This window comes from Sander lucioperca, chromosome 13 (genome assembly GCF_008315115.2).
Source record: "Sander lucioperca isolate FBNREF2018 chromosome 13, SLUC_FBN_1.2, whole genome shotgun sequence".
NCBI classification, from domain to species: Eukaryota; Metazoa; Chordata; class Actinopteri; order Perciformes; family Percidae; genus Sander; species Sander lucioperca.
The window spans coordinates 11807464-11829620 of NC_050185.1; the positions used below are offsets into that span (position 1 = coordinate 11807464).

General features: G+C 40.1%; 2 protein-coding genes across 5 annotated transcripts; one reads left to right on the top strand and one right to left on the bottom strand.

The window, feature by feature from the left end:
* Positions 1-287: 287 nt before the first annotated feature.
* LOC116064962 (beta,beta-carotene 9',10'-oxygenase-like) lies at positions 288-11693 on the bottom strand. Of its 2 annotated transcripts, none has more exons than XM_036008679.1 (12): positions 11530-11693; positions 9782-9983; positions 8831-9042; positions 8214-8329; positions 7965-8067; positions 6394-6522; positions 6130-6290; positions 5851-6018; positions 5356-5493; positions 4110-4292; positions 2730-2840; positions 288-761 (listed from the first exon to the last, which is right to left on the bottom strand). In XM_036008679.1, the coding sequence occupies exons 1-12, from the start codon at positions 11663-11665 to the stop codon at positions 645-647; spliced, it is 1776 nt and encodes a 591-aa protein (XP_035864572.1). In that variant the 5' UTR covers positions 11666-11693; the 3' UTR covers positions 288-644. The 2 variants fall into 2 exon arrangements, with proteins under 2 accessions (XP_035864572.1, XP_031176249.1); XM_031320389.1 differs by having other exon boundaries at positions 9782-9986; positions 11530-11665.
* A 356-nt stretch (positions 11694-12049) lies between these two features.
* snx19a (sorting nexin 19a) lies at positions 12050-21362 on the top strand. Of its 3 annotated transcripts, XM_031320375.2 has the most exons (12): positions 12054-12293; positions 13866-15377; positions 15458-15596; positions 15685-15785; positions 15868-15987; positions 16748-16866; positions 17363-17453; positions 17550-17700; positions 17967-18090; positions 18761-18945; positions 19074-19161; positions 19744-21362. In XM_031320375.2, the coding sequence occupies exons 2-12, from the start codon at positions 13890-13892 to the stop codon at positions 19871-19873; spliced, it is 2736 nt and encodes a 911-aa protein (XP_031176235.1). In that variant the 5' UTR covers positions 12054-12293; positions 13866-13889; the 3' UTR covers positions 19874-21362. The 3 variants fall into 3 exon arrangements, with proteins under 3 accessions (XP_031176236.1, XP_031176237.1, XP_031176235.1); XM_031320376.2 differs by lacking the exons at positions 19074-19161; positions 19744-21362 and adding an exon at positions 18236-18265 and having other exon boundaries at positions 12050-12293; XM_031320377.2 differs by lacking the exons at positions 19074-19161; positions 19744-21362 and adding an exon at positions 18236-18284 and having other exon boundaries at positions 12050-12293; positions 18761-18882.
* Positions 21363-22157: the final 795 nt, after the last annotated feature.

Consider the following 22157-nt stretch of genomic DNA (forward strand, 5'->3'; position numbering starts at 1 on the left):
ATATAATGCTATATTTTTTCTGTCTTTATATTGATGCAATATAAATTATAAAGCTACACATGAAACAGCTGTTTTCATATGTTAGCACATTTCACATTTCATTATCTTTTTGATTTCGATGTGTGTAGGATGCACAGACAATGCAAAACTTTGTAAACACACTTGACAGTTCAGATAGAGGTACACATTTTATTGGCAAAGAGTGTATAAAAGTCAAACCTGTCAAACAAAAAAAACATTTGAGTATCAAAAGAATGTTTGAAGAAAATGTTCTTTTGGCACTTGAGTGGTTGGAGGGTTATGCAACCTGAAAATCACAGGCTTGATGTCTACAGTATAATAACTCCTGAGTACCAGTTTCAGGTTGTTATGAAAGGAATATCATTCATAATATTATTATCAGTATATTTAAGTTTATTAAGGCTCTTAATGCCATTACTGTAATGTTACTACAAACTAGTTTAGAAATACATACAGTTAGTAACAGAAACTATTCAGTCAGTAACAGAAAACTGCATCTATCTTCATACAGTGCAGTACCTCTGTACCATCAGCAATATAGTGGTTATAATGATTAGCACTGCATTTGGTATTGTTTTATTTATATTCATTCCGGAAACACTTTAAATGTAACCGAAACAGGTTTATGCAGAAGCGTTGAAGGTGCCATGGAAGCCATACGCCATGTTAACAGGCACGCTGGCTCTTGCCATCTCTTCAAATGTCTTTGCATCCAAAACCAGGAGGAATGTTCCTTTATCCTGGAGAGAAAAGGTTTGGCGGAATAACTATCAAAAACCACAGAGAGGACCAAAACATTGTATTAAATAATGTGTGAGTGTTTGACACAAGTGGGACAAGTACTGTTCAAAAACATGCTGCTATTTATCGGAAAGGAAGAAGAAAAATTAAATTTGCCATATTAGAAATATTTTGAATTTGCTCTGCACACTCTCAGTCTTCCACAGTGCTGATTGGCAGACTATATCAAACTACTGCTGATCACGACAGATTCATTTTTAGCTTTATTTCTCCTTCGACCTTCTTTATATGTCTCTATTCATGTCTGATTATTTGTGTGTTTATTGTGAAGCACTTTGCGACAGCTGCTCTTAAAAGGGGCTATATAAATAACCTTACTTACTACCTGATTTATTTTTACAGAAACAGCATAGTTAAGTGAAGAGCGAAGGTTAATAATACACTGAAGCACAACATGCTGTCAGGAAGGAGCACAAGACCAACACCTCGAGATGGCTCACTCTCTTTTACATTCTACACTTTGAAAAGAAAGGATTGATTTCAAAATACTTCTGTTGGTTTATAAAGCAAAATACATTTCTGATCTGCTGCTACATTATGAACCAGCCAGACGTCTCAGGTCGTGTGGGACAGGTCTGCTTTCTATCCCCTGAGTCAGAACGTAACATGGAGAAGCAGCGTTCAGTTTTTATCAAGGGGGTAAGCGTCTCCTCACAACCCGAACCTCCTATGGAGCCATTTTGATGCTAATAAGCACTCACCCCCCGTTAGCATTCCAATGACTGCCATTCATTTTGACGTCACTTTGACAGCGAATAACTTTACATCTAAAGCGTTTAAAGACTTTATTTGTCCATTGTTTATTTCTAAAGAAACACGACAATGTATAAAAGGCTCCATTACCTTGTACCTCACGTTATCCGCGGCTCCGTAGCAGGCGTTTTTGTAAAAATAGGCTAACGATTGTGTCATAACCACGGGACTTACTGTCGCATAGTAGAGGAATTACCGTACAGTACAGGAGAAGCTCGCAGACAGTTTCGACTTACATTAGCTGTTTAAGTGTAATTACTAATGTTAACTAGCATTTTAGTTAGCAATAATTAGCCTGTGCCTATGTTATCTCCTTACATACACCTACACTCTCCGTCTCTGCAAGATTGGGGATGATTGAGATTTCTCTTGGCACAGCTACCAGAAGACTTCCAACTTTCAGACAGGTTGCTCACGTCACATTTACGTCGTCTCTCTCAGTTGGAGGCTGCTCAGTAACGCTCGGCGCTCACCGGAAAAGTGCTTCTAATATCCTTCACTGGTCTCCGTCCAGAGCAACGGGGTCTGTTGGTCCATTCTATATACTGTCTATGTTTTTATGCACCACATATCTGAAATAAACTGCCAGAAAACTGCAGGTCTACCGCAAATCTCACTTCTTTAAAATCAAGGCTGGAAACGTTTATGTTTGCTGCTGCTTTATTTAAGTAATTGTCCATTTCTTACACAGCACTGTAACTTTTATTCTTGTATTTCATTTTCATGTCTTTAGCTGTTTTTATATTTTTAATTGTTGTAACTGCTCTTTAATGTTTTATGTAAATCACTTTGATTTGCCTTGTTGCTGAAATTTGCTATACAAATACAGCTGCCTTGCCTTGCCTTGCCTTGCCTTGCCTTGCCTTGCCTTGCCTTGCCTTGCCTTGCCTTGCCTTGCCTTGCCTTGCAGTTAATAACAGACTTGGAAGAGAAAATGAACAGAGCTCACGTCTGCCACCTGGTGGTAACTAAAACTCAAGAAACCCTATGCAACTGCAACTCTAAAGTTAAAGATATACAGTATAAAGTGGCACATTATAACACTGACGTAACTCCAGAATGACCAGCACTTTCACTACTAAACTTTTGACAAAATATTACAGTTCTCTTCATGTGCGCTCTCCTACAGTTGCTGTACATCTTCAGAAACTTACCTGTGAGGGGGTGAGAACCACAGACAGGATGACACCATCGTCCTCCTCCACAGCATCAGGTGATGGCACAAACACGGGCTCTGATGGGAAGAAACCTTTCTGGTACCAGACCTGAGGACGCGCACACACACACACACACACACACACACACACACACACACAAAATAAATATACTTTAGTTGAGTCCACATTACAAGTCAAATTTCATTAGGAATCAAATTTCCTGAATGATCCAACAGATTAAAACAGATTAGCACATTGTTATAAATTATACAATTCTAAGGGTACAGGAAACATCGCCTTTTCCAAATAAACATCCTTCCTATAGTTGCTGAGATTGAACAGTACCTTGCCAACTGTTTGGCCCCTGTTTTGCAAAGTCCACGGACCGCCAGCCTATGTACATGACCTAGACTACCAAACACTGGCACAATGAGCTTGCATTCGTACCCAAGGTTTTCAATGGTAGATAGCAATGACATGATATTTTAGAGTCTTAGAACAGTAAGAGTCCTCCATAAACAAGTCAAATGCACATGACACCTCAAAGAGTTTAACTGTTCTGCCATTCTGAGAGATGTTAACAATATCTGGTGTATTAGCAATTCCTAAAAAAAAGTGTTTGCAGGTGAGTTAAACCATTAAGACTGTACAGTAGTGTGTTTAAAGATCTGCTCATCAGCCATGCAGGGAATCTGAGCAGCAGTGAGGTCTACAAGTCTGACGTGTCTGGCAGTATATAGTGATGATAAATGATGATCATGATCAACTGTTCATGATGTGGGCTACTGACTCCAGGTGTTGAGGAGGGTCATGCAACATGCAGAGGGGTGAATGGATGGCGGGAAACCACAGTGATAAGTTGTATTTTGTAGGAAAAACCTGCAGACATGCTTTTATACAGAAAGTAAGGATCTCCTCACTGATGGTGGCGTTGCTATAGATAGTGTGTGATACAGAGTGGTCCACGCAGGGCACGCACACACACACACACACACACACACACACACACACTATATTCCAAAATAGAAGCTTTGTGTATAGCATTTTACGTTTACTACTTACTTCTTTAAGGGTATTTAATGTAGATTATTATACTTGGATAATTTACTTCAATTAAACAACAATGGTAACAGCTGTTCATATTGACATCTTTAATATCATAACGAAAACAGCAGTAAATTCTACCTCTGTTCAACGTCTTAAGGAATTAAGAGTATTATTGTGAGATTTTAGCATTAAACTGATATGGATATAGAATTGCCTAAACTGTTTTATGTAGTGGTAATACAGCCATTGTCCCAGGATGCACACACACACACACACACACACACACACACACACACACACACACACACACACACACACACACACACACACCTTGAGCGTCTTGTCCTTCAGGTCCATCTTGAGCAGGGAGTCCCCCACCAGGTGTCTGAAGCCACAGCCGTAGAAATAACGGTACGGCCGTGTGTTACATCTCCCATAGTTTATCTGAGGGAACTCCAGGCCACCGTACTCATGGAGTTCATCTCCATGGAGATCCTCGTGTTGGCAGAACACCTATTGACAAAGAGCGGATCAACCGTCTATTGTCACTTAAAATCAACAGAGTTTTTACCATGGTCCTCCATGTGTTCACTGGGTATTAGCTTCAGTGTATCTTGTCAATGGAATTTTGATGATCTGTTATAACACTTAGGATCAACGGGGCCCCGGTGGAGAGGGTGGACGGCTTCAGATACCTCGGTGTCTGCATCACAGAGGGTTTATCATGGTCCTCTTAGGCAGCAGCTTGGTGAAGAAAGCCTGTCAGTGTCTCAGACACTCATTCCAGATCATTTATAATTCGCCATTTTATTTTTTATTTATCCACCTGCCATACATGATTGCATAGGATATATGTACCAGTTATAATGTTTCAATTCTTCTGTTCTTCTGTTTTCATTTCTCTGAAACGTACATCTATATACTTTCTTTTGTAAAATATTTTACTTTATTTTATTTTACTCTCGTACTTTATTCTATTCCATTTTTTTCAATTTAGTTATATAGATAGTGAGATAGTTGCCTCTGGAGCTAAGCACAAAAGAATTTCACAAAACGTTCATCTGTTTCATCCCTGCTGGTTAAACATTTGGGAGGTGAAAATGGCGACTGCAGTTGTACCTCTGGGACTGTGACAAATTTGAAATCTGTATAAATCAATCATTGTAGAAACCATTTAGAAGAATATGAAGAATGTAATTGTTTTGGTTGCTAAATTTGCATGTACTCCATATATACCTGTGGAAATAAATGCCCCAAATCACAGACTTTATTAGTATATTTCTAAATTTAGCAATACTTTTACTGTTACATATTTAGTGATTACGTCATGGCATTTAAGTAGGTGTTTTTCCCCATTCATTCTACAACAAACTTCAGTGTCTTCTGTAATAATAATCTAATAATTGAATCAATTTTGAGAAGTCTACTGAACTTTTAAGTAAAACTTGTAATAGAGTATTTTACATCATGGTATTACCACTTCTAATTAAGTAAAGGAGCTGATTACTTCTTCTGTACTTCATCTGTTTTGTGCAGCACAATATGAACTGTCGGGACACATTTCTGAACAACTCACCTTATCTTTGCTGATTTTGACACATGTTGCCGCACTGGAGGGCCGCATGTTCAGGTTCTGGTCTGTTGGGGTTTCACTGGTCACTTGAAGGGGCAGAACAAAACGCCGAGGGAATACCCTGCCCATGGTGTTGTACACCTAATGACACCATATAGGAACTATGAAATATGGACGCAGGTTATGGATTCCTCCTTTACAGTGTATATCTTTTTGTCTCGGGCAAAGAGACAGAAGAAATGTGACGGAAAGACAGTTGAAAACATCATAAACAGATCTAAAACTATCGACAGAGAGAAAGCAACAAAGTTAACACTGAAAACGTTTTCTTCCTAAAGTATTTAGAAATTATTTATAACAAAGGAAAAAGATGAACAAAGCCCATAATGCCCAGCTATTTATTACTCAAGAAAAATTACAGTGTAAGAGTATCTCAGGGTGGATATTTCCTTTAGTAACTGCACAAAAGAGTGTTGACTTATGTAATTATATACTGACCTCATCTAATGCGTCTCCTGATTTGCGTAAATTCTGGATGAGGTAGTTGTTGATGGCTTGGCCGTCGTCTGAGCAGCACATGTCGAGCATCAAGAATCCATCTTCCTCGAAGGCGTTGATCTGATGGAAGGTGGAGATAGCCTTGGTGTGGTACTTCACTGAGCTGACCTGTGGCACAAAAAACACCATTAGATGATCTGGGATTAAAAGCAGGAGAATTTTTTTCCCCCACTAGAATTTCCATCGAGCTTCCTAGATTAGATGTAAATCACATCTCACCTCGCCTGTTAGCTTGTCAACGAGATGGAAGACAGTTTCCTGCTTGGGATCCCAGTAGATACCGTCGCTCAAAGCCTTCCCCCTCAGCTTGCATGTGACTATCTTCAGCAGGTCCATCTTAATTGGCTGCTCAATGAACACCACATAGTTCTCAGACATAGCTGGAAGAAGGAGAAGGGTGTTACTGGGCTTTTTAGCCGAGGGCGGCAGCGTGAAAGACACAGACATCACCAATGAATGATATATCTAGGGGTGCTAGCTTACCAAAGCTGTGGTAGTAGGAGGGATGAGACTTGTTTGCAGGCACAATAGAGCAGAGTATTTTGGCTCCTTGAAGGGTTTCTTTGGCATCTGTCTTCTCAGGAGGTACTCTGATGATGTTGTACAGGGCTCCTGAAATCCCCGGGATAAAAATCTACCTTGTAATAGCTTTTACATACATTTGCTCTGACGTTTTTAAATTGATTGAATAAAGATTAGATGTGAGCAAGCGATGGCAGATATCCAACGATCACAATTATGTTTTTATCATTAAGGAAGATGAGAAACAAAGCCAGAGGAAAATTAGGGGAGGGTCATGTCTTTTTATTCTTTGTTGATGGAAGGGTCATCCAGTTTTTTTTAGTCTAGGGGGGAGGGTCACCCAACTTTTGTATTCATGAGAACAGCAAAATTTCAAAGTGGCTTGTTTGGTGCATATTTATCCATGTAGCTCCATGTAGCTCTCTCAGTCTTGGCCCCTATCGCTAGCAGATGGGTCCCTCCTTGTTTAGTCAGCCAGACAATCTGAGCTGTAGCTTTAGAGACCGTGGGATTTCCCAAACTGAATAAATCCCACTCGCACATATAAACACAAAACTGCTTTGCTAGCTCCATCGTGTTGTAACTAAGACATCTGCTGAGAAAATAATTGTATTCATGAGGCATGATTGCCGTACTGTTTAGTTCAAAAACATCCAAAACACCGTATGAAAACATAGTGCACCAGACGCAAGCTTTTATTTTGAAAAGTCGAAGCTCGCGCCGCATACAGCACCGGCTGGGAGGGCATGAGACGGGAGGTCTCCAGGCTGTAACCCCAGCCATACCCGACTCAAATATCCTTTCGGTCCCGGTGATTATTTGTGAAATTGTGCAAACAACAGTCTTTTCAAGGCATTTGAGAAGGAAGGAATGGTAGCATGCAAGCTCCAGAATTGACGCTTGTCTGAGAGATGGAGATGGAGTTTTGGATAATGTTCAGCTTCGGCAGCTTTACCTATATGCTAAAATATACAATGACTGAGGAAGCCTAGTGATGAGTCCATAGCAACCAGTGTTGAGTTTCTTATTACCCAGTGTGCCTTGCTGAATGGTCTCAATGTTTTATTGTTTTATTTCATGTGAATACTAGTTTACTAGAGGAGTAACTTAGTATTTGAAGTAATGCAGTAATGCAGGAAGTGTGCATTTAGCATTTTCCATGCTTATTGTGTTTCCACAACTATGTTAGTGAGTAAATCTACTGAAATGGCCACCACACCATAACAGAGGAGTGTGATGCGTAAGATGAGAATGCAGAGGTTTAGTCACATATGTCATGGCTGTAAAAAAAAAAAAGTAAACAATGGGCATCTGCACATCTTTGCCAAGTGTAACCCAGTACAGAAGGATTCAATAAATTGTTGGGGAGGGCCCTTTTTTCCTAATCATTTTGGAGGGTCATCCAAAATGTATTGCTGGTAAAGGGAGGGTCAGGTCTATTTTGACTAAAGATCCCAAAGCTCCTCCCGTGGCCCCTGAAATAAATAACGAACAGTCCCTTAGGGTCTTGTGGATGATATCATGGGACTAACCTTTGCTTCCATAAGAGTTGCCCATATTGTAGGTGGTACCATCAGGGTCATAGTGTGGGTGAGCAGTGGCTCCATTTACAGCAATAAACTTGCTCCAGTCTACCTACAAAACATAGCAGAGGAAGAGGGCAAGATGATGTTATGGTTGATATAACTGTTATTGTACTACAAGAAAGAAGACAGATGTATATATGTCCACTGGTATCAACATCTACATCAACATCCATGGTGATCATGATGGTACGCTACCTTTTCCAATGTTTCTAAGTTTTCTGGGTTCACTTTATGAATGAAATTTGTCTCCGTGCTGACATAGTAGTCACCCTTGTATTTCACAAAGCTCACACTTGCATTGTCTGTGGGCTCTGTAACAGAGAGAAACACTGGGTTATTGAGGCCTTTTTAAATGAATTTAAGTGTATCTCCTTTAACAGAAATCTTAGTAAATCATTTGCTGCTTGCAGTTACAGTGAAAAGTCCAGTGGGAATGTGAAACAATGTAAAACATGTTCCCTCTTTGGTTCCCCACTGTAGCAAGTGATTATGTAACCTTTATGTACACAAAGTACTTTAGAGGCTCCACCCCTGGCCTCACCACAGATTTAGCGAAACAGAGTTTGTACAAACTGGAAACTACATGCTGGATCAATTTTTCTTCCACCTGATTTAGATTCTCCCTCTGACTCTTGTGCTCCTTCTAAAATTACCAAGCTGGTCTTATTGAGATAGAAAAAAACGCAACATTCTTGCATGAGTCAACAAACCAGTTGCATGCCCTGCATGATGTTGATTACCATGAGCCCTTTCCCTTGTGACACATTATCCATTTATACTTTACTCCATTCCTTCTTATGCAATCTACTCACCCATCATCTCAAAGCGAGACAAGAAGCGCTGGAAGAAGTTTTTACAGGGGTCGGGCAAAGCAAGGGTACCAAATTCTGACATCATGATGCGGTCCTTTTCACTATTCTTCTTGTAGGCGTCACTGTGCAGGAACCGACTCATGTATGTCACCTGGCCTTTGTCGATCTTGAACTGGTGTAGCATGGCCATCCCATCAAACCAGTGGTTGAAGCTGGGATGAAATACAGACAAGTTTAATCACATCTATTTGGAAACTTTTTCGTTTTTGTTGTGCAGCAGTGCATTAAAGGAACACGCCGACTTATTGGGACTTTAGCTTATTCACCATAACCCCCAGAGTTAGACAAGTCTATACATACCCTTCTCATCTCCGTGCGTGCTGTAACGCTGTCTGACATTAGCTTAGCCTAGCACAGATCATTCAGGTAACTGGTTCCAACTAGCCGACTGCTCCGAATAAGTGACAAAATAACGCAAACATGTTCCTATTTACATGTTGTGATTTGTATAGTCACAGGGTGTACAAATAATAAGGTCACATGAGACACAGCCATATTCTAACCGTATACTAAGTGGGAACTATATTCTCAGAAAGTGGAAGCACTGCTCCTTGGGCGGAGTGATTAGCGCAACACCGAAAAGCACAGTTACTTCCGTCAACAAAACCAATGTGAATAGCTAGTTAGTAGCGAACGTGACTGGTGATCATGGCATTATTTGTACACCCTGTGACTGTTATTTTGTCACTTATTCAGGGCAGTCGGCTAGTTGGAATCAGTTACCTGCATGATCTGTGCTAGGCTAAGCTAATGCTGGGGGCGTCAGACAGCGTTACAGCACGCACGGAGATGAGAAGGGTATGTATTGACTTGTCTAACTCTGGGGGTTACGGTGAATGAGCTAAAGTCCCAATAAGTCGGCGTGTTCCTTTAAGGTGTTTCCCGTCTCACTGTGTGTTTCCAAACTCAAACTTCCCCGGGCCGTTGCGGAGGAGGTTGCCATTGATCCAGGAGGGAATGGTGCCTTGTACTTCAGCAGAAATTGGCTCAGGGGTCTCTTTTACAGAGCGAACCAGAGGTTCAATTGTCTCCAGTCCCTCCAATGCTGAGGTGATGCATTTCTTGTCCTTGCCATTGTCAACAGGCTTGGCATCATCTATAGGAAACACATATACTGTATCATACCTATACTGTTGTTACCTAAACCAGATGAACATAGGGAGATGGCCATCTTTTGGCTGCTAAACTATTAGGTAACAACATACAATGCATTGGCGTCGCCAGGTCATTTCTGACCCTGCCCTCAAAGTAGGCAGCTTGTAGTCAGCTACAGATTTTAAAAAGTTATAGAGAAGTAGATAGCCTACAATCTACTAACCCAGGCTTTAACCAGAAATATGTATTAGGTTATTTGCAAGGCACTAGGACATTAGTTTCTATTTGCAAACTAACTAACATTATCTACAAACTGGGCAGCTGAAATGAACATACACTGGCTATTAACAAGCTTGGTAATTTATTTGTGATCTGCTCTGCGTGAATTGCATTTAGTTTATTTTGAGTTTAACTTAATTTGACTTGATGGTTTTGCAGCGGGTATACAATGTTGTCACCGGGTCACCTAAAGCCATACCCACCTGAATGGGTCCGGGCTAAGCCCCAAACCTCCTTAAGTCCTAGAAACGTCCCTGCTACAATGTCCAATAAATACACTCAACATAGGACTTTTTAGGAATAGCCCTAATTTAGTGTGGGTGGATAACACATGATGTATTTGACTGCACTCTGCACCCAATTGTAAACAAGTTCATATTGTTTCGGTCTCTCCCCAGATCAACAAACAAAATGAAAATGTGATAACTCCCTTTCACCTGTAACCCTGTCTGGATACCAAACTGTTCTGCATAGTCATGATTATCATTTCCTTATTAGGAAGTGTTTCAAAGGTAAACTTGAGTGAAATGCCTGTACAACCTAAATGCATATTGTACAATCTGTCCCAGCTGACTTGCTCAATTTGAAAGAAGCATATGTAGAAAGATAATATTTGATGATGTGTTGATAAATAATTTATAATATTACCACCAGCTGCCTGTGTCTCTCTTCAAAGATGAACACTGCCCTGCAGTACAATATTTTTTATCATCTACAGAGAAAACAGAATCGTTGTCTGCAGGCGTTTTGACTGTATGCATTGCACATTTCCTGTACACGTTAACTGAAGCCTATATAGCCTACTGTACATTGCGATCACGTAATATTGTCAGTATTACATTTAGCCTACTTAAAAACAATGCAATAACTGCAGTTTTGTCACTATTTAAAAGACCTTTAGCCTGTGAAAATTAAACCTGACAGTAAACTTCTGTCACGACAAGAGTTTACCGAGTGAAGAACACTCTGTCCTGCAAACTGTGCAGTCTTGATCGCCCATCATATCGCGCTGTTTACAGTCAGCAACAGTCAAAGAGTACAGTAATAACGATACAGTAACAGCCATGGTTTTATAAATATGCAAACATGCGAAATTAGGTTTGAGCAATAACGGTGTAATGTGCATTTCAAATGTAAAATGGTCTTAAAATGTGCCAGCACTGCCCGCAATACACTGCGCTCTGATACAATCAGCTGGTGAGGTGAATAAACTGTTCTGTCTTCCCTGTACAGTAAAACAAGCACGAAATGGAGGAGGCTATTACCTGATCTATCGAGCTTCATGGGAGGCATGTCAGCAGTTAACATGGATGGACAAAACTGCTGCTCTCTGGATCTGTGTCCTGCTGGACCACAATTGCGCACCACGAGATCTGCACAGAGCCATGGGACAGAGCGCATTTAAGCCCTGCCCTATCGGAACAGAAAAGAACTTTCCGCTCTGCGTTTATATGCAATTTAATAAACCGATTATATTCGGGTCGGTAGGTTAGTATAGCCTACTAACCTCATTCCAATGCAGGATTGATCGGCGGGGCGAACCAGCAGAAGTAAGACAAGATAAGATGCTTTACAGGGACATCAGCCTAGGCTAGCTCATTACAGACATAAAAATTCAGAAATAAAAGTATAAATGTAAAAATCCATAATAATAATTGTAAATAAAGGCCTAAAGAAATGTAGAAATGAATTGAAGACCAACAGGTATTTATTTATATTACATATGGCATGTTTGTTAATTTATTTCTACATAATTTATAGATATTTTTTTATTTGTTAACTGACATATTTATTTATTTCTGTATTCGTTTTTAGACCACAGAGCTGTGAACACGGGCTGTGTTTGCTTGCTGGCAGGTCAAGTGGACACCTAGCTAGCTAGCTAGCTCCAGTAACAGTGGGTCTATCTTGACTTGCATACTTAGCCAGATAGATAATCTTTGTTGGCGGATTAAAGCAATGTCCCTGAGAAGGACATCCTATAGCCTACGGCCTGTATTAATGTTATGAAGATCCTACAACCCTTCAGGTAATATATTTCAACTACTGTCTTGCAGCTGGTTTTACAGCAGGTGTGAATATCCCTAACCGCGGTGTCATGTCAGTAACTTTAGACTGTAACCACGTAAGGTCGCTGCATGCTGCGTGCATTAGCCCCATTCCCTAGCTAGGTGTACAGTAACGTTTGATTTGTAAACACGTCTTGCCAGAGGCGTTTCTCCCTACTGTCTATGGTTTCTCCAAATTAGTCGTAGTGACAACATGCAGCAGAAGATTGACTGTCCCTCGAAGTTTACAAATTGCCATGGCAACAAGTCCCGACGATGACGTCAGCTCTCTCTCGCGGTTAGGCTGATTATAATCAGAGATGGTTTAGAACCTTTGTTATAATGTTGCACTGTGGTATCTGAGTTGCCTATAAGGTTAAAGTCTGTATAAAGCTCAAATGTGCTGAGATATTATGGGCACTGTGTTAGTGACCTAAGTTTAATGATTTTCCTCTCAGCGGAGTGATGTGTTGAAGAGGATGTTCTATTTGATTCTGTGATTGGGGGCTGAGTGAGATCAATGAATTTATGTGTAGTGTTGGAGCCCCTCAGATGGACTCGGACTTTACTTGCCAACTCACATCTATTTACTTTAGCACTCACACTGCATTTTAATTAGCTAGTTTGCTGTTGCCATGATTGTACTTCAGTGCATTAAACTGTATCTATTGTTACTAAACTATATACCATATACTCTACTCTACTACTCTACTTCTACTACAGATTAAAAAAAAAATAGGAATATGGCTATTTGGTTAATATCATTACTTATAGAAAAGTTTATTGGAGGAAAGTACCTAAAGTGTAATTTAAAAATAAAACTTGAGTATTTCATTTCAGAGAGAAATTTCACTGCACTACACTACACACACTTCACTATTTAATGGTTTGTTTTCAAATAAAGATTTTATATAGAACATACAGTATAAATTTATAAAATATGATCCATTGTTACAGATTAAACTACCAAAAGGATATGTAGTTGAAATTAGCTCCACCTTGACCAATGACAAAATTGAAGTACCTCTTACAGTACATATTAATACATCAATAATAATGATCCAATAATGTTATCATGTATAACACTAACACTCTACATTATGAGTACTTTTGATACTTTAACATGCATGTTGTTGCTGATAGGCTACTGATTGATTGCTGATAATAATTGACTGTATTTACTTGAGAGAATTTTTAAATGCAGACTTTTAGGGGGGTATCTGAATACTTCTTCCACCACAGGAAAATTGATCAAGCTTGGTCTTTGAGTAGTTTGCTTCTCCAGTCACTTCAGCCCATAAACATTATGGTACAATAAATTTTTCTGCGCTGGTCTTGAACTGTATTTTTTTGGGGGAAAACGCATTAAGTGGCTAGTAAATATAAAACAGTCTCTCATAAGCACTCAGTAGTGATTTTATGATTGGCAATATTATAGGCTGATTAATAAGAGAGTGACAAAGTCGTTAGGTCAGCGTTTTGAATTCAAAGCAAGCAATTTACAGCGCCACTATTCATATTCTAACAGGATATATCATTGTCATTTTCAACAGGACACATTTCACGTGCTGAATTTAATGCCTTCCACAAAGAGCTCTGATCACTGGACTTTATCAGAGTTATTTGGGCAGCGGAAGCTGTTAGGGCTCGGAGCTCTGCTGGCATGGCTTGTCCTCTTCCATCTCCTTGTGAATGTTTGGCTCCTCTGCGTCTTCACCAGTCTCTTGGTGGTTCTCGGGGGTTGGCTCGGGTCCCGTGCTGTACTGGACGCAAACAGCCTTCTCCACTTGGAACACTTTTTGCCTCTCGGCAAAATAAACCTACCTCTGTCTTCACCTGAACATGAGTGGAGGTTGAACCACGAGATCCACAATGCTGTCCACAAAGCGGTGCGTGACTTTGTGTCCTCGTGGTATCGGACTCTGCTGCCAGAGGTGGAGGGGGAGTTTGAACGAGCAGTGCGTAATTCAATGCTGGAGTCAGTGATGGAACTGAAGGAGCGTGCGCGGCGAGTGGACAGGAAAGCATTGGTTCAACGGCTGCTAGAGATGTATGGCTGTCACCTGCAGAGCTACATGACTGCAAGAAAGATACAGTCGACGCAAAAGGATAGCATCAGCCTCTGGCAGCTCTACAGTGAAGTAGATGTCCCTCATCCAGCTGTGAGCAGTGCAGCCACTGAGCTCAGCTACTCAAGAGCTCTAGTTAACCTTGTGTTACATGTGCTTGTTCCATACCCTCAGATGGAAACCAGGACTGGAGGTTTTGTGGTTACAGAACTCATCACCTGCAATGTGCTGTTGCCGCTCATCAGCAGGGTGTCTGATCCTGACTGGCTCAACCAGACCATTGTAGACGTAATCACCAAGTCCAGAGAACCACAGGAAATCAATGTGGATGAGCTCCCAGCTGCAGGTCAAATATACAGATGTACACAGGAGTCCTGGACCACCTGCAGGTCACCGTCTTCTTCTGATGATCAAACCAGCTTCACCAGCAGAAGCACCTCTGACTGTGATGATATTCAGAGCCAGAGTACTATCTGTGAGAGGGATTCCTTGCAGAGCAGCATGGTTAGCCTGACGTCTGCTGGGAAAGTAGAAGGTTGCCATGCAGGTTTGCTGACACCATGCAAAGTGAACTGCTGTCCACTCACATCTGGCCACTACTCCCACTCACTAGAGCCCAAAGGGGTTTCATTGGACTCCTTAATTCATTCAGATTCTGAAGATGACCTGCCAGGAAGCTTTTGTGATTGCGGTCCTCCAACAAACTTCTGCAATGCGATGACTTTAATGGACGATGAGGCGTTCGGCTGCTTCGGTCCTCTGAAAAATCTTGGGCCAAAGGTGGTGGTGCCCGAGGACTCCAAGTGGCCAGCAGGTATAGCCCAAGAGAAATCCCCATGTCCTCCAAGAAGACTTTGTCTAAGCCCCTGTGACTTTGATACCCCCAACAACCAAGCTGCACCTTTGAACATCCAGAATGTGCAAATATCTGGTACAGTCACTGCGAAGGAGACGCGTGGTACAGGCACATATCCTTATACTCTCTACACTGTAAAGGTAATGCCACCTCCTACTTCCTGATATTTAAATATGTATTATTGATTATCACATATTAGCCTGCACTTTCTGTTTTACAGTTTGAGAAAATGGTTGAAGCAGAAAACAATGGCCCTCTGCAACCTCCATCCTGTCACACCGTCAACCGGAGATACAGCGAGTTCCTCAACTTGCAAACACGTTTAGAAGAGAAGCCTGAGGTCAAGAAAGTAATCAAGAGTAAGAAATTATCATGTGTTAATTGTCCATTGACCTTTAGTATACCAAGACAAGATATGTCATTGCAAATCAATGTCATGGATTTCAGATGTCAAAGGCCCAAGGAAAATGTTCCCTGACCTCCCATTTGGCAATGCAGACAGCGACAAGGTTGAAACCCGTAAAAGCCAACTGGAAACGTTCCTTAAAGTAGGTTTTGGGACCGTAACTTCTATGAAATGAAATGAAATCATTTCTGTGATCCTGTAATTTGAAAGATTTTTTTTTCTAGCAATTAAGCAGCATTCCTGAGACATCCAACAACGAGGACATGCAGGAGTTCCTGGCTCTCAACTCAGATGGTTGCACATATTTTGGAAGAAAGCCTCTTGTAAAGTCAAGAATTGATAAGGTGAGAAAAAAATCTGCATGCTGCATCCTGTAAGGACAGAGTGTGATTGTAAAAAACTTTTCTTTTTGTAAAAAAGTTTATCATTTCTATGATAAAATGAGATAAAAATGAACACAATCCAGATAAATCTAATCAAATCTTAAAGGACTAGCTCGACATATTGGGAAACACACTTAGTATCTTAAAAGATTGATTGAAAATATGTCTGTATGAATGCATTATTATCGTGTCTGGCCGCTTACACGGCCCATCCATTATAGGATTATTGCGAAACATTTTAAATAAACACTTTCCAAAATAAGTACATACAATATAGGGTACAAATATAAAGTTTACAATTTAACACAAAAAAACTGATAAATACAATGAGGGTACAAACATAAAGTTAACATTTCAACATAAAACCCTTTCAGACCAGAATAAATTATGGTACAAATAGAAAATAAACACATCAGGCAAATACTGTAGGTATTCCAAAGAAGTAGTAAGGGCGGAAAAACTGTATTTATATGTATATGTATATGTGTGAATGTGAAATGAAGCTGAAGCCAGCAACTGTTTAACTTAGCTTAACATAAAGACTAAAAGAGAGGGGAACAGCTAGCCTGGCTCTGTCCAAAGGTAACAAAATATGCCTACCAGCACCTCTAAAGCTTCTTTATCAACACTACAGATTCAATGGAAAGTGTGATCTGGCTGTATTTTTTCCCCCGGGGAATTTAATTATCTCCTGTTTTCTTCAACTTGATTGCCATTAAAGATGATGGAAAATGCCTTAGACACCTTGAAGACAGCTTTCCCTCAACCTGAGTCCCTCAGTCCAACAGAAGACATTGAGGGAGATAGTGATGGAAGAACAATGGACAGCAAAAAATACAGGTGAGAGCTCCAAATCAGTCCAGTGGCATTGTTCCCAAAATGTCTGACAGGTGAGCAGTGTCTACTTAGTGTGAAGAGGTCTCTACCTCTTCACAGTTTGCATTTGCCCATGAGTTGTGACCAGATCAACCAAAGAGTAATATCCCCTCTTAGATTGAGTCACTTGAATAAATCTCAGAGGCTCCAAGATGTAACAATATCCAGGGTTTTACAAGAAAAAAACAAGGATGAGAGAAAGACATACATCTGATAGCAATCATTTTTATTTTGTGTAGCAGGAAGGTTATTATTCAATCCTTGTGTTACCCCCTGTTTTATACAGTCTATGGTTACCCCCCCAGGTAACACAGTAATAAATTCAAAACATCCAGTGCAGGGTGTTGAAATGACTACAGAGTACACTTATGGAAACTTTGAATGATCTTGTTTCTCTGGTATTCTTATGAATTTGTTAAGTGTTTAATTTGTATGTCTTGTTTTGTGTTTAACACATCAGGAGGCTCATGTTCCCAAGGAAAATTTCCACACCTCTCAATATACCTGACCTACACCCTAAAGTGACGTACTGCTTTAGTGAAGGCAGTGCTGTAAGTTACCATACTGTGTCTGCCACCACTGATTGTTAAATGTGTTTTTGAAACAGAAACTGCACAAAGCTGACATTTTTGCTTTGCTTATTATAGGTCCTCAATGGCATGTCAATGTCTGGCCTGGAGAGCTTCGTCAAAGAGCAGGAAAGACTTTTATGTGGGCCGAATGGGAAAGAGACAGCAAAGCAGAGCTGTGAGCAGCCTGGCAAAGACAAGAAGACTTCAGGGAAAACTCATGGGACAGGTTAATATTTACACAACAGTCTTGTCTTAGTTAGTTTTATCCATGCCAGTACGGATGTGTTGTATTCCTTGCAGCACTGGAGAATGAACGTGTAGTAATGCATCATCGCCACTTGGGTGCAGCAAAACTACACTGTTAGTTTAGACATTAGCTGCATATTTCTAGGAGTCACTTTCCATCATTGATGTGTTTTGTCTGTACAGTCTTAGTGTGTCATATGTGTTTTAAGGTGTTTCCATGGTTGTGTTTGTTGCTGTGCACTGCAGACACAGCTGTGGCAGATGTTGCTTTGAACATTCTGTGTCTGCTGATGAAGGACCAGTGGAGTTGGCTGTGCACTGAGAACATACAAAAGACCATCAGACTGCTCTTTGGCACCTTCATTGAGAGGTAGGAGTTTATTTTAGCGCCGGTGTAGCTTTCACAAGTATTTTCCTCCTGTAAATACATTTTGCAACGTGTAAATAACTTTTTTTTTTAACATATTTTGCTAGCATGTGACATTATGGCTCTCAATTATTTTCCCTTCATACAGCTGACCATTCAGACGCTGGGTCCTTTTCTAATATGTGAGGCACTAAGTGGTTTGTAGCACACGATTGCTGCATGACATTCTCTCAAATTGCCTTTAAAAATATTGTTTTTTCTTTAAACTTGATGGGAATGCCTTACTGAGAATCTAGAATGACCACTAGGCTTGTTAATACCACACAGTCTGTGGGAACTGTTCTTGTCTAATCTGTAGTGTCCTGCCGTCATTAAATAATTATACTGGCCTCCATTGTTGGACTTGACATATGCCTCTGGGAGTTTTAGGGTTCACTAAGCTTGTCAGTAAACAATGTTCATGCTTCTGAAATGGTTTATAGAGATTTAAGAATGATTGTTGTGTGTTGCTTCACCTTGTGTCCATGTATTTCATTCCCTCCTAATGAGTCAAAGCATGTTTGCATGTACTGTACAGTATATTCATTTATTTTCACTCGTTTGTTCTATACAGTGGCTGATATCTAGTAGAAAAAGCTCATTCACAAAAGAACACTTAGTGATTCTGTCTTAGATGGTTAGATGTAGGAGTTGCCCACCTGACCAGTGCCCCCTGCTGGGTAATTTACCTACAAGTGCTGCAGGAAGCTGTATGGCCAGGTGGCACGCTGCCTGCTCAACCACGGCCGGAGCGAAGTGCCGCAGAAAGAGAGGAAACCAAGGAGCAATGTCTGGACTGTCTAATGCAGCCACTCCCAGGTATGTGACAGTTGTTAGATTCAGATTGTAGCTGTTTGAATGCTAAATAAATGCTATTTTGATTTTTTAAAGGCTCCTGAAGCTATGCTGTCCTTTTTTTATTTTTTCCATTATTTGTCTCTGAGCAGAGCTCATCACTGACATGCTGGGAAGTGAGAAGTACAGACTGAGCTTGGAGAGTATGCTGGAGTCTTTACAGGATCATCAGATAAACAAGTGAGTCAACTACCAAACTGTTGAGTAAACACACGTCTGTTTCTGCTGTTTTAGGACGGCTACACTCAGGATACAATCATATCTATAATGCACTAAACAGGCCAACAAATAGGGGGGGTGACGCCAAGCTACTATCTGTATCTGTTTATGTCACAAAAATATCTGTATTTCTATTTGGATCATACCAAAAGTGGGCAGCAGGACGTTGTTGAACATTGTGTAATCTGTTTCATTTTCTGTATACTCCTCATACATAATAATCTTATAATGAAATGTATTTGAACCTAAACTAAAAATAAAAATAGAATGTGAGGTCAGTGGAAAAAGAACTCCCTTTGACCTAAAAAACTGGAGTTTATCTTTTAAATGAGAGGAGGCCCAGATTAAGGTAAAGTTGATCCTAATTGACTATGATGAAAAATGAAAAAGCTGTTGACAAAGAAAAGGGCTATAACAGCTCACTTGATTTAGTCACTCACAGTGCCATACATCATACAATACATATTCTCTATTTAATCATTTCATTAAACATTGTTTTAATAACATGTCTGTCATTAACCATGTTTGTGGGATTATGCGCAGGCATCTGATCTACTGCATCTGTGACCTGCTGCTGGAGTTTCTGATCCCCGAGTCGTGCGATGAGGCCTTCCAGGGGCCTCTGCTGCAGAGCCTGGCCAAAGACACAGAGAAGGACCATCCTCACATATGATCAGCACATGATAACACCCTGATGCCTCACAGTTGTAGGCAATTGATGGATAAAGTGCAGTACAGGGTTGTGACATATTCATAATGGCCTAGCCACTAGAGTCCCCGGGGTGATGGCACAGTCATTACCTGATTGGTCAGTGGAAACAGGAAGCTAATAAAGTCCCCTTCCTTGTGACTTGCTGTAACATAAAGATGAGAAAGACAAGAATTGTGTGAATATTTCTGATACACCTAAAGAGGACACACCAGAAGGAAACAGTTGGTTATGCTGGCTCACCCAATCCTTCAACTTATGTTCTTATGTCCAATTGGCTCATGGGATCTAGTGCAAATGTAAAATTGTATTAATAAATAGGCAATTAGGCCACTTATACCTGCAGGCAAAACACAGGCAGGTGGTCTGTAACTATTGCTTGTTTTTTGTTTTTATTGATGTATTTATTCATTCAATCAAAGGCTTTTCGCCTGGTGAAATTATACCTAACATATTTTTGAGAGTTCCTTCTGAAGTATGACTTTATGATATTTTTAAATCAACAATTGATGAATGATGTTGAACTGTTTTGGTGTGTAAAATATACTGAGAAGTCTGTTTTAAGGTTGTATGTGAGTCTTTTATTTCCCTTCGTCTGATAATTGGTACCTTACACTTCTCAATGTGATTAGTTCCTTCAGCTGAGTAGTGTGACAGCTATCAGTGAAATCAGCTGTGCTCTAAAAAGACGAGCCAGGTAATTGCTTTTAATATTTGACCTTGAATAGACATTGTGTACTGTAAGTCAGTAAACTGCACAGCTACAATTTGTTCACTTATGGCTGCTGAGGTGACTCATTTTATTTTGCTAGTACAATTTCATGTCTGTCTCCTGTGGGCTGAAATGTCTATTCATTACATTACATGTCATTAAGCTGACGTTTTTATCCAAAGCGACTTCCAATCAAGGGCTTTCAACCATGAAGGTACAAACTCGGACAGCAAGAATTAAGTGCAAGAACATTAGCTTCAAATAAGCAAACTACAAAGAGCCACATGAAAGTGCAAAAGACCATATTTCATTTAAGTGCATATATCTTATATTTACAGTTAATTCTTGCGTCATGTAGCTTTAAAGTAAAACATTAAAATGTAATTGCCATAACGATAGTTTGTATTGGAATTGGCAGTGATGTTTGAGGATGTCTCGATGCTTTTTATGTCACCGACTGTGGGAACCAACCTTGAATGTATAAATGAGTCAGACAGAGCACTACATGTGTGAGAAGAGCTTAAGATTTGACTCATTTACTTTAAATGACTCACCTAAGATCCCAGACTGAAATGTCATTAATAAAAGGGACTTAACATAAGTGAGTGAGTGTAGGCAGTGTTAGTCTTCCCATGATCTTTTGATCCTGACCAACCTTTGAAAAATACTCGCTGCTTTACAGACAGTCTTTTTGATGAGGCTATAATAGTGTGGAAGATTAACACCTCGCTGCATGACTTATTAAACCATGTTAAAAAAAATGTCCTTATAAATTTGACTTAATGTGGGAAAAAATCACCAGCAGCTACAGTATGAAGTGTTTCCATATGGCAACATAACATTATCGCCCACAACATAAAAAGCCATATTTTTTTGTCATAAAAATTTGCTCAAATTCATTTAATCCAAATAAATGTATCTATGTCTGTTTCGGGGCCTTCGTGCCATATGTGGAAAGGCAAAACTTCGTCCATGCACAGACTGAATTCGGCCTTCTCTATTAAATACGGGTATTTTGACTAGTTTTTAATGTTTAATGTTTTTATGTGATTAGTTAATTTTATTTCCCCTCCAATACTCCCTGTACTGTTATATTGATGTAAAAAGGTTGAAGGAAACTGAGGCACTCAAGAGGGACTTTTTAAACATTACACTTTTGAGTGCCTCAGTTTCATTAAACCTTTTTACACTAGTAAGATCCCCAAATTGAAGAGCACCAGAGGGACAAACTGTCTGTACACACCCGAGCGAGCTGCACTCCATGCAGACTAAATTGTGACTGTGATGTTAATGTTTGAGTAATAAAGTTTGAAAAAAAGAATAATTTGTTTCCTGTGTTCACTTAATACATCCATGTGTACATACATGCATGGATGTAGGGAATACACCACCCTGACACCAGCATGGATGCACAGCCAGAGACGGTTTAGAGGCTCTTTGGTACAGCTAGCAGCCTCAGATCAAGCGGCGCTGGTCACTAGCATTTTCTGGCCAATTAAAAGTCTTGAATATCAATGTGGGCGGGGTTAACCTTTG

Bases quoted from the DNA above. Each gene is read 5' to 3' on its own strand.
- LOC116064962 (XM_031320389.1), bottom strand. From the start codon at position 11,665: ATGCGCTCTGTCCCATGGCTCTGTGCAGATCTCGTGGTGCGCAATTGT. The intron at 9,043-9,781 runs GTGAGACGGGAA...ATTTCATCCCAG, and splicing joins TTTGAGTTTGGAAACACACA to CTTCAACCACTGGTTTGATG. The intron at 2,841-4,109 runs GTGTGTGTGTGT...GCGCGTCCTCAG, and splicing joins TGAAGGACAAGACGCTCAAG to GTCTGGTACCAGAAAGGTTT.
- snx19a (XM_031320375.2), top strand. From the start codon at position 13,890: ATGCCTTCCACAAAGAGCTCTGATCACTGGACTTTATCAGAGTTATTT. The intron at 15,786-15,867 runs GTAGGTTTTGGG...TTTTTTTTCTAG, and splicing joins AACTGGAAACGTTCCTTAAA to CAATTAAGCAGCATTCCTGA. The intron at 19,162-19,743 runs GTGAGTCAACTA...GATTATGCGCAG, and splicing joins CAGGATCATCAGATAAACAA to GCATCTGATCTACTGCATCT.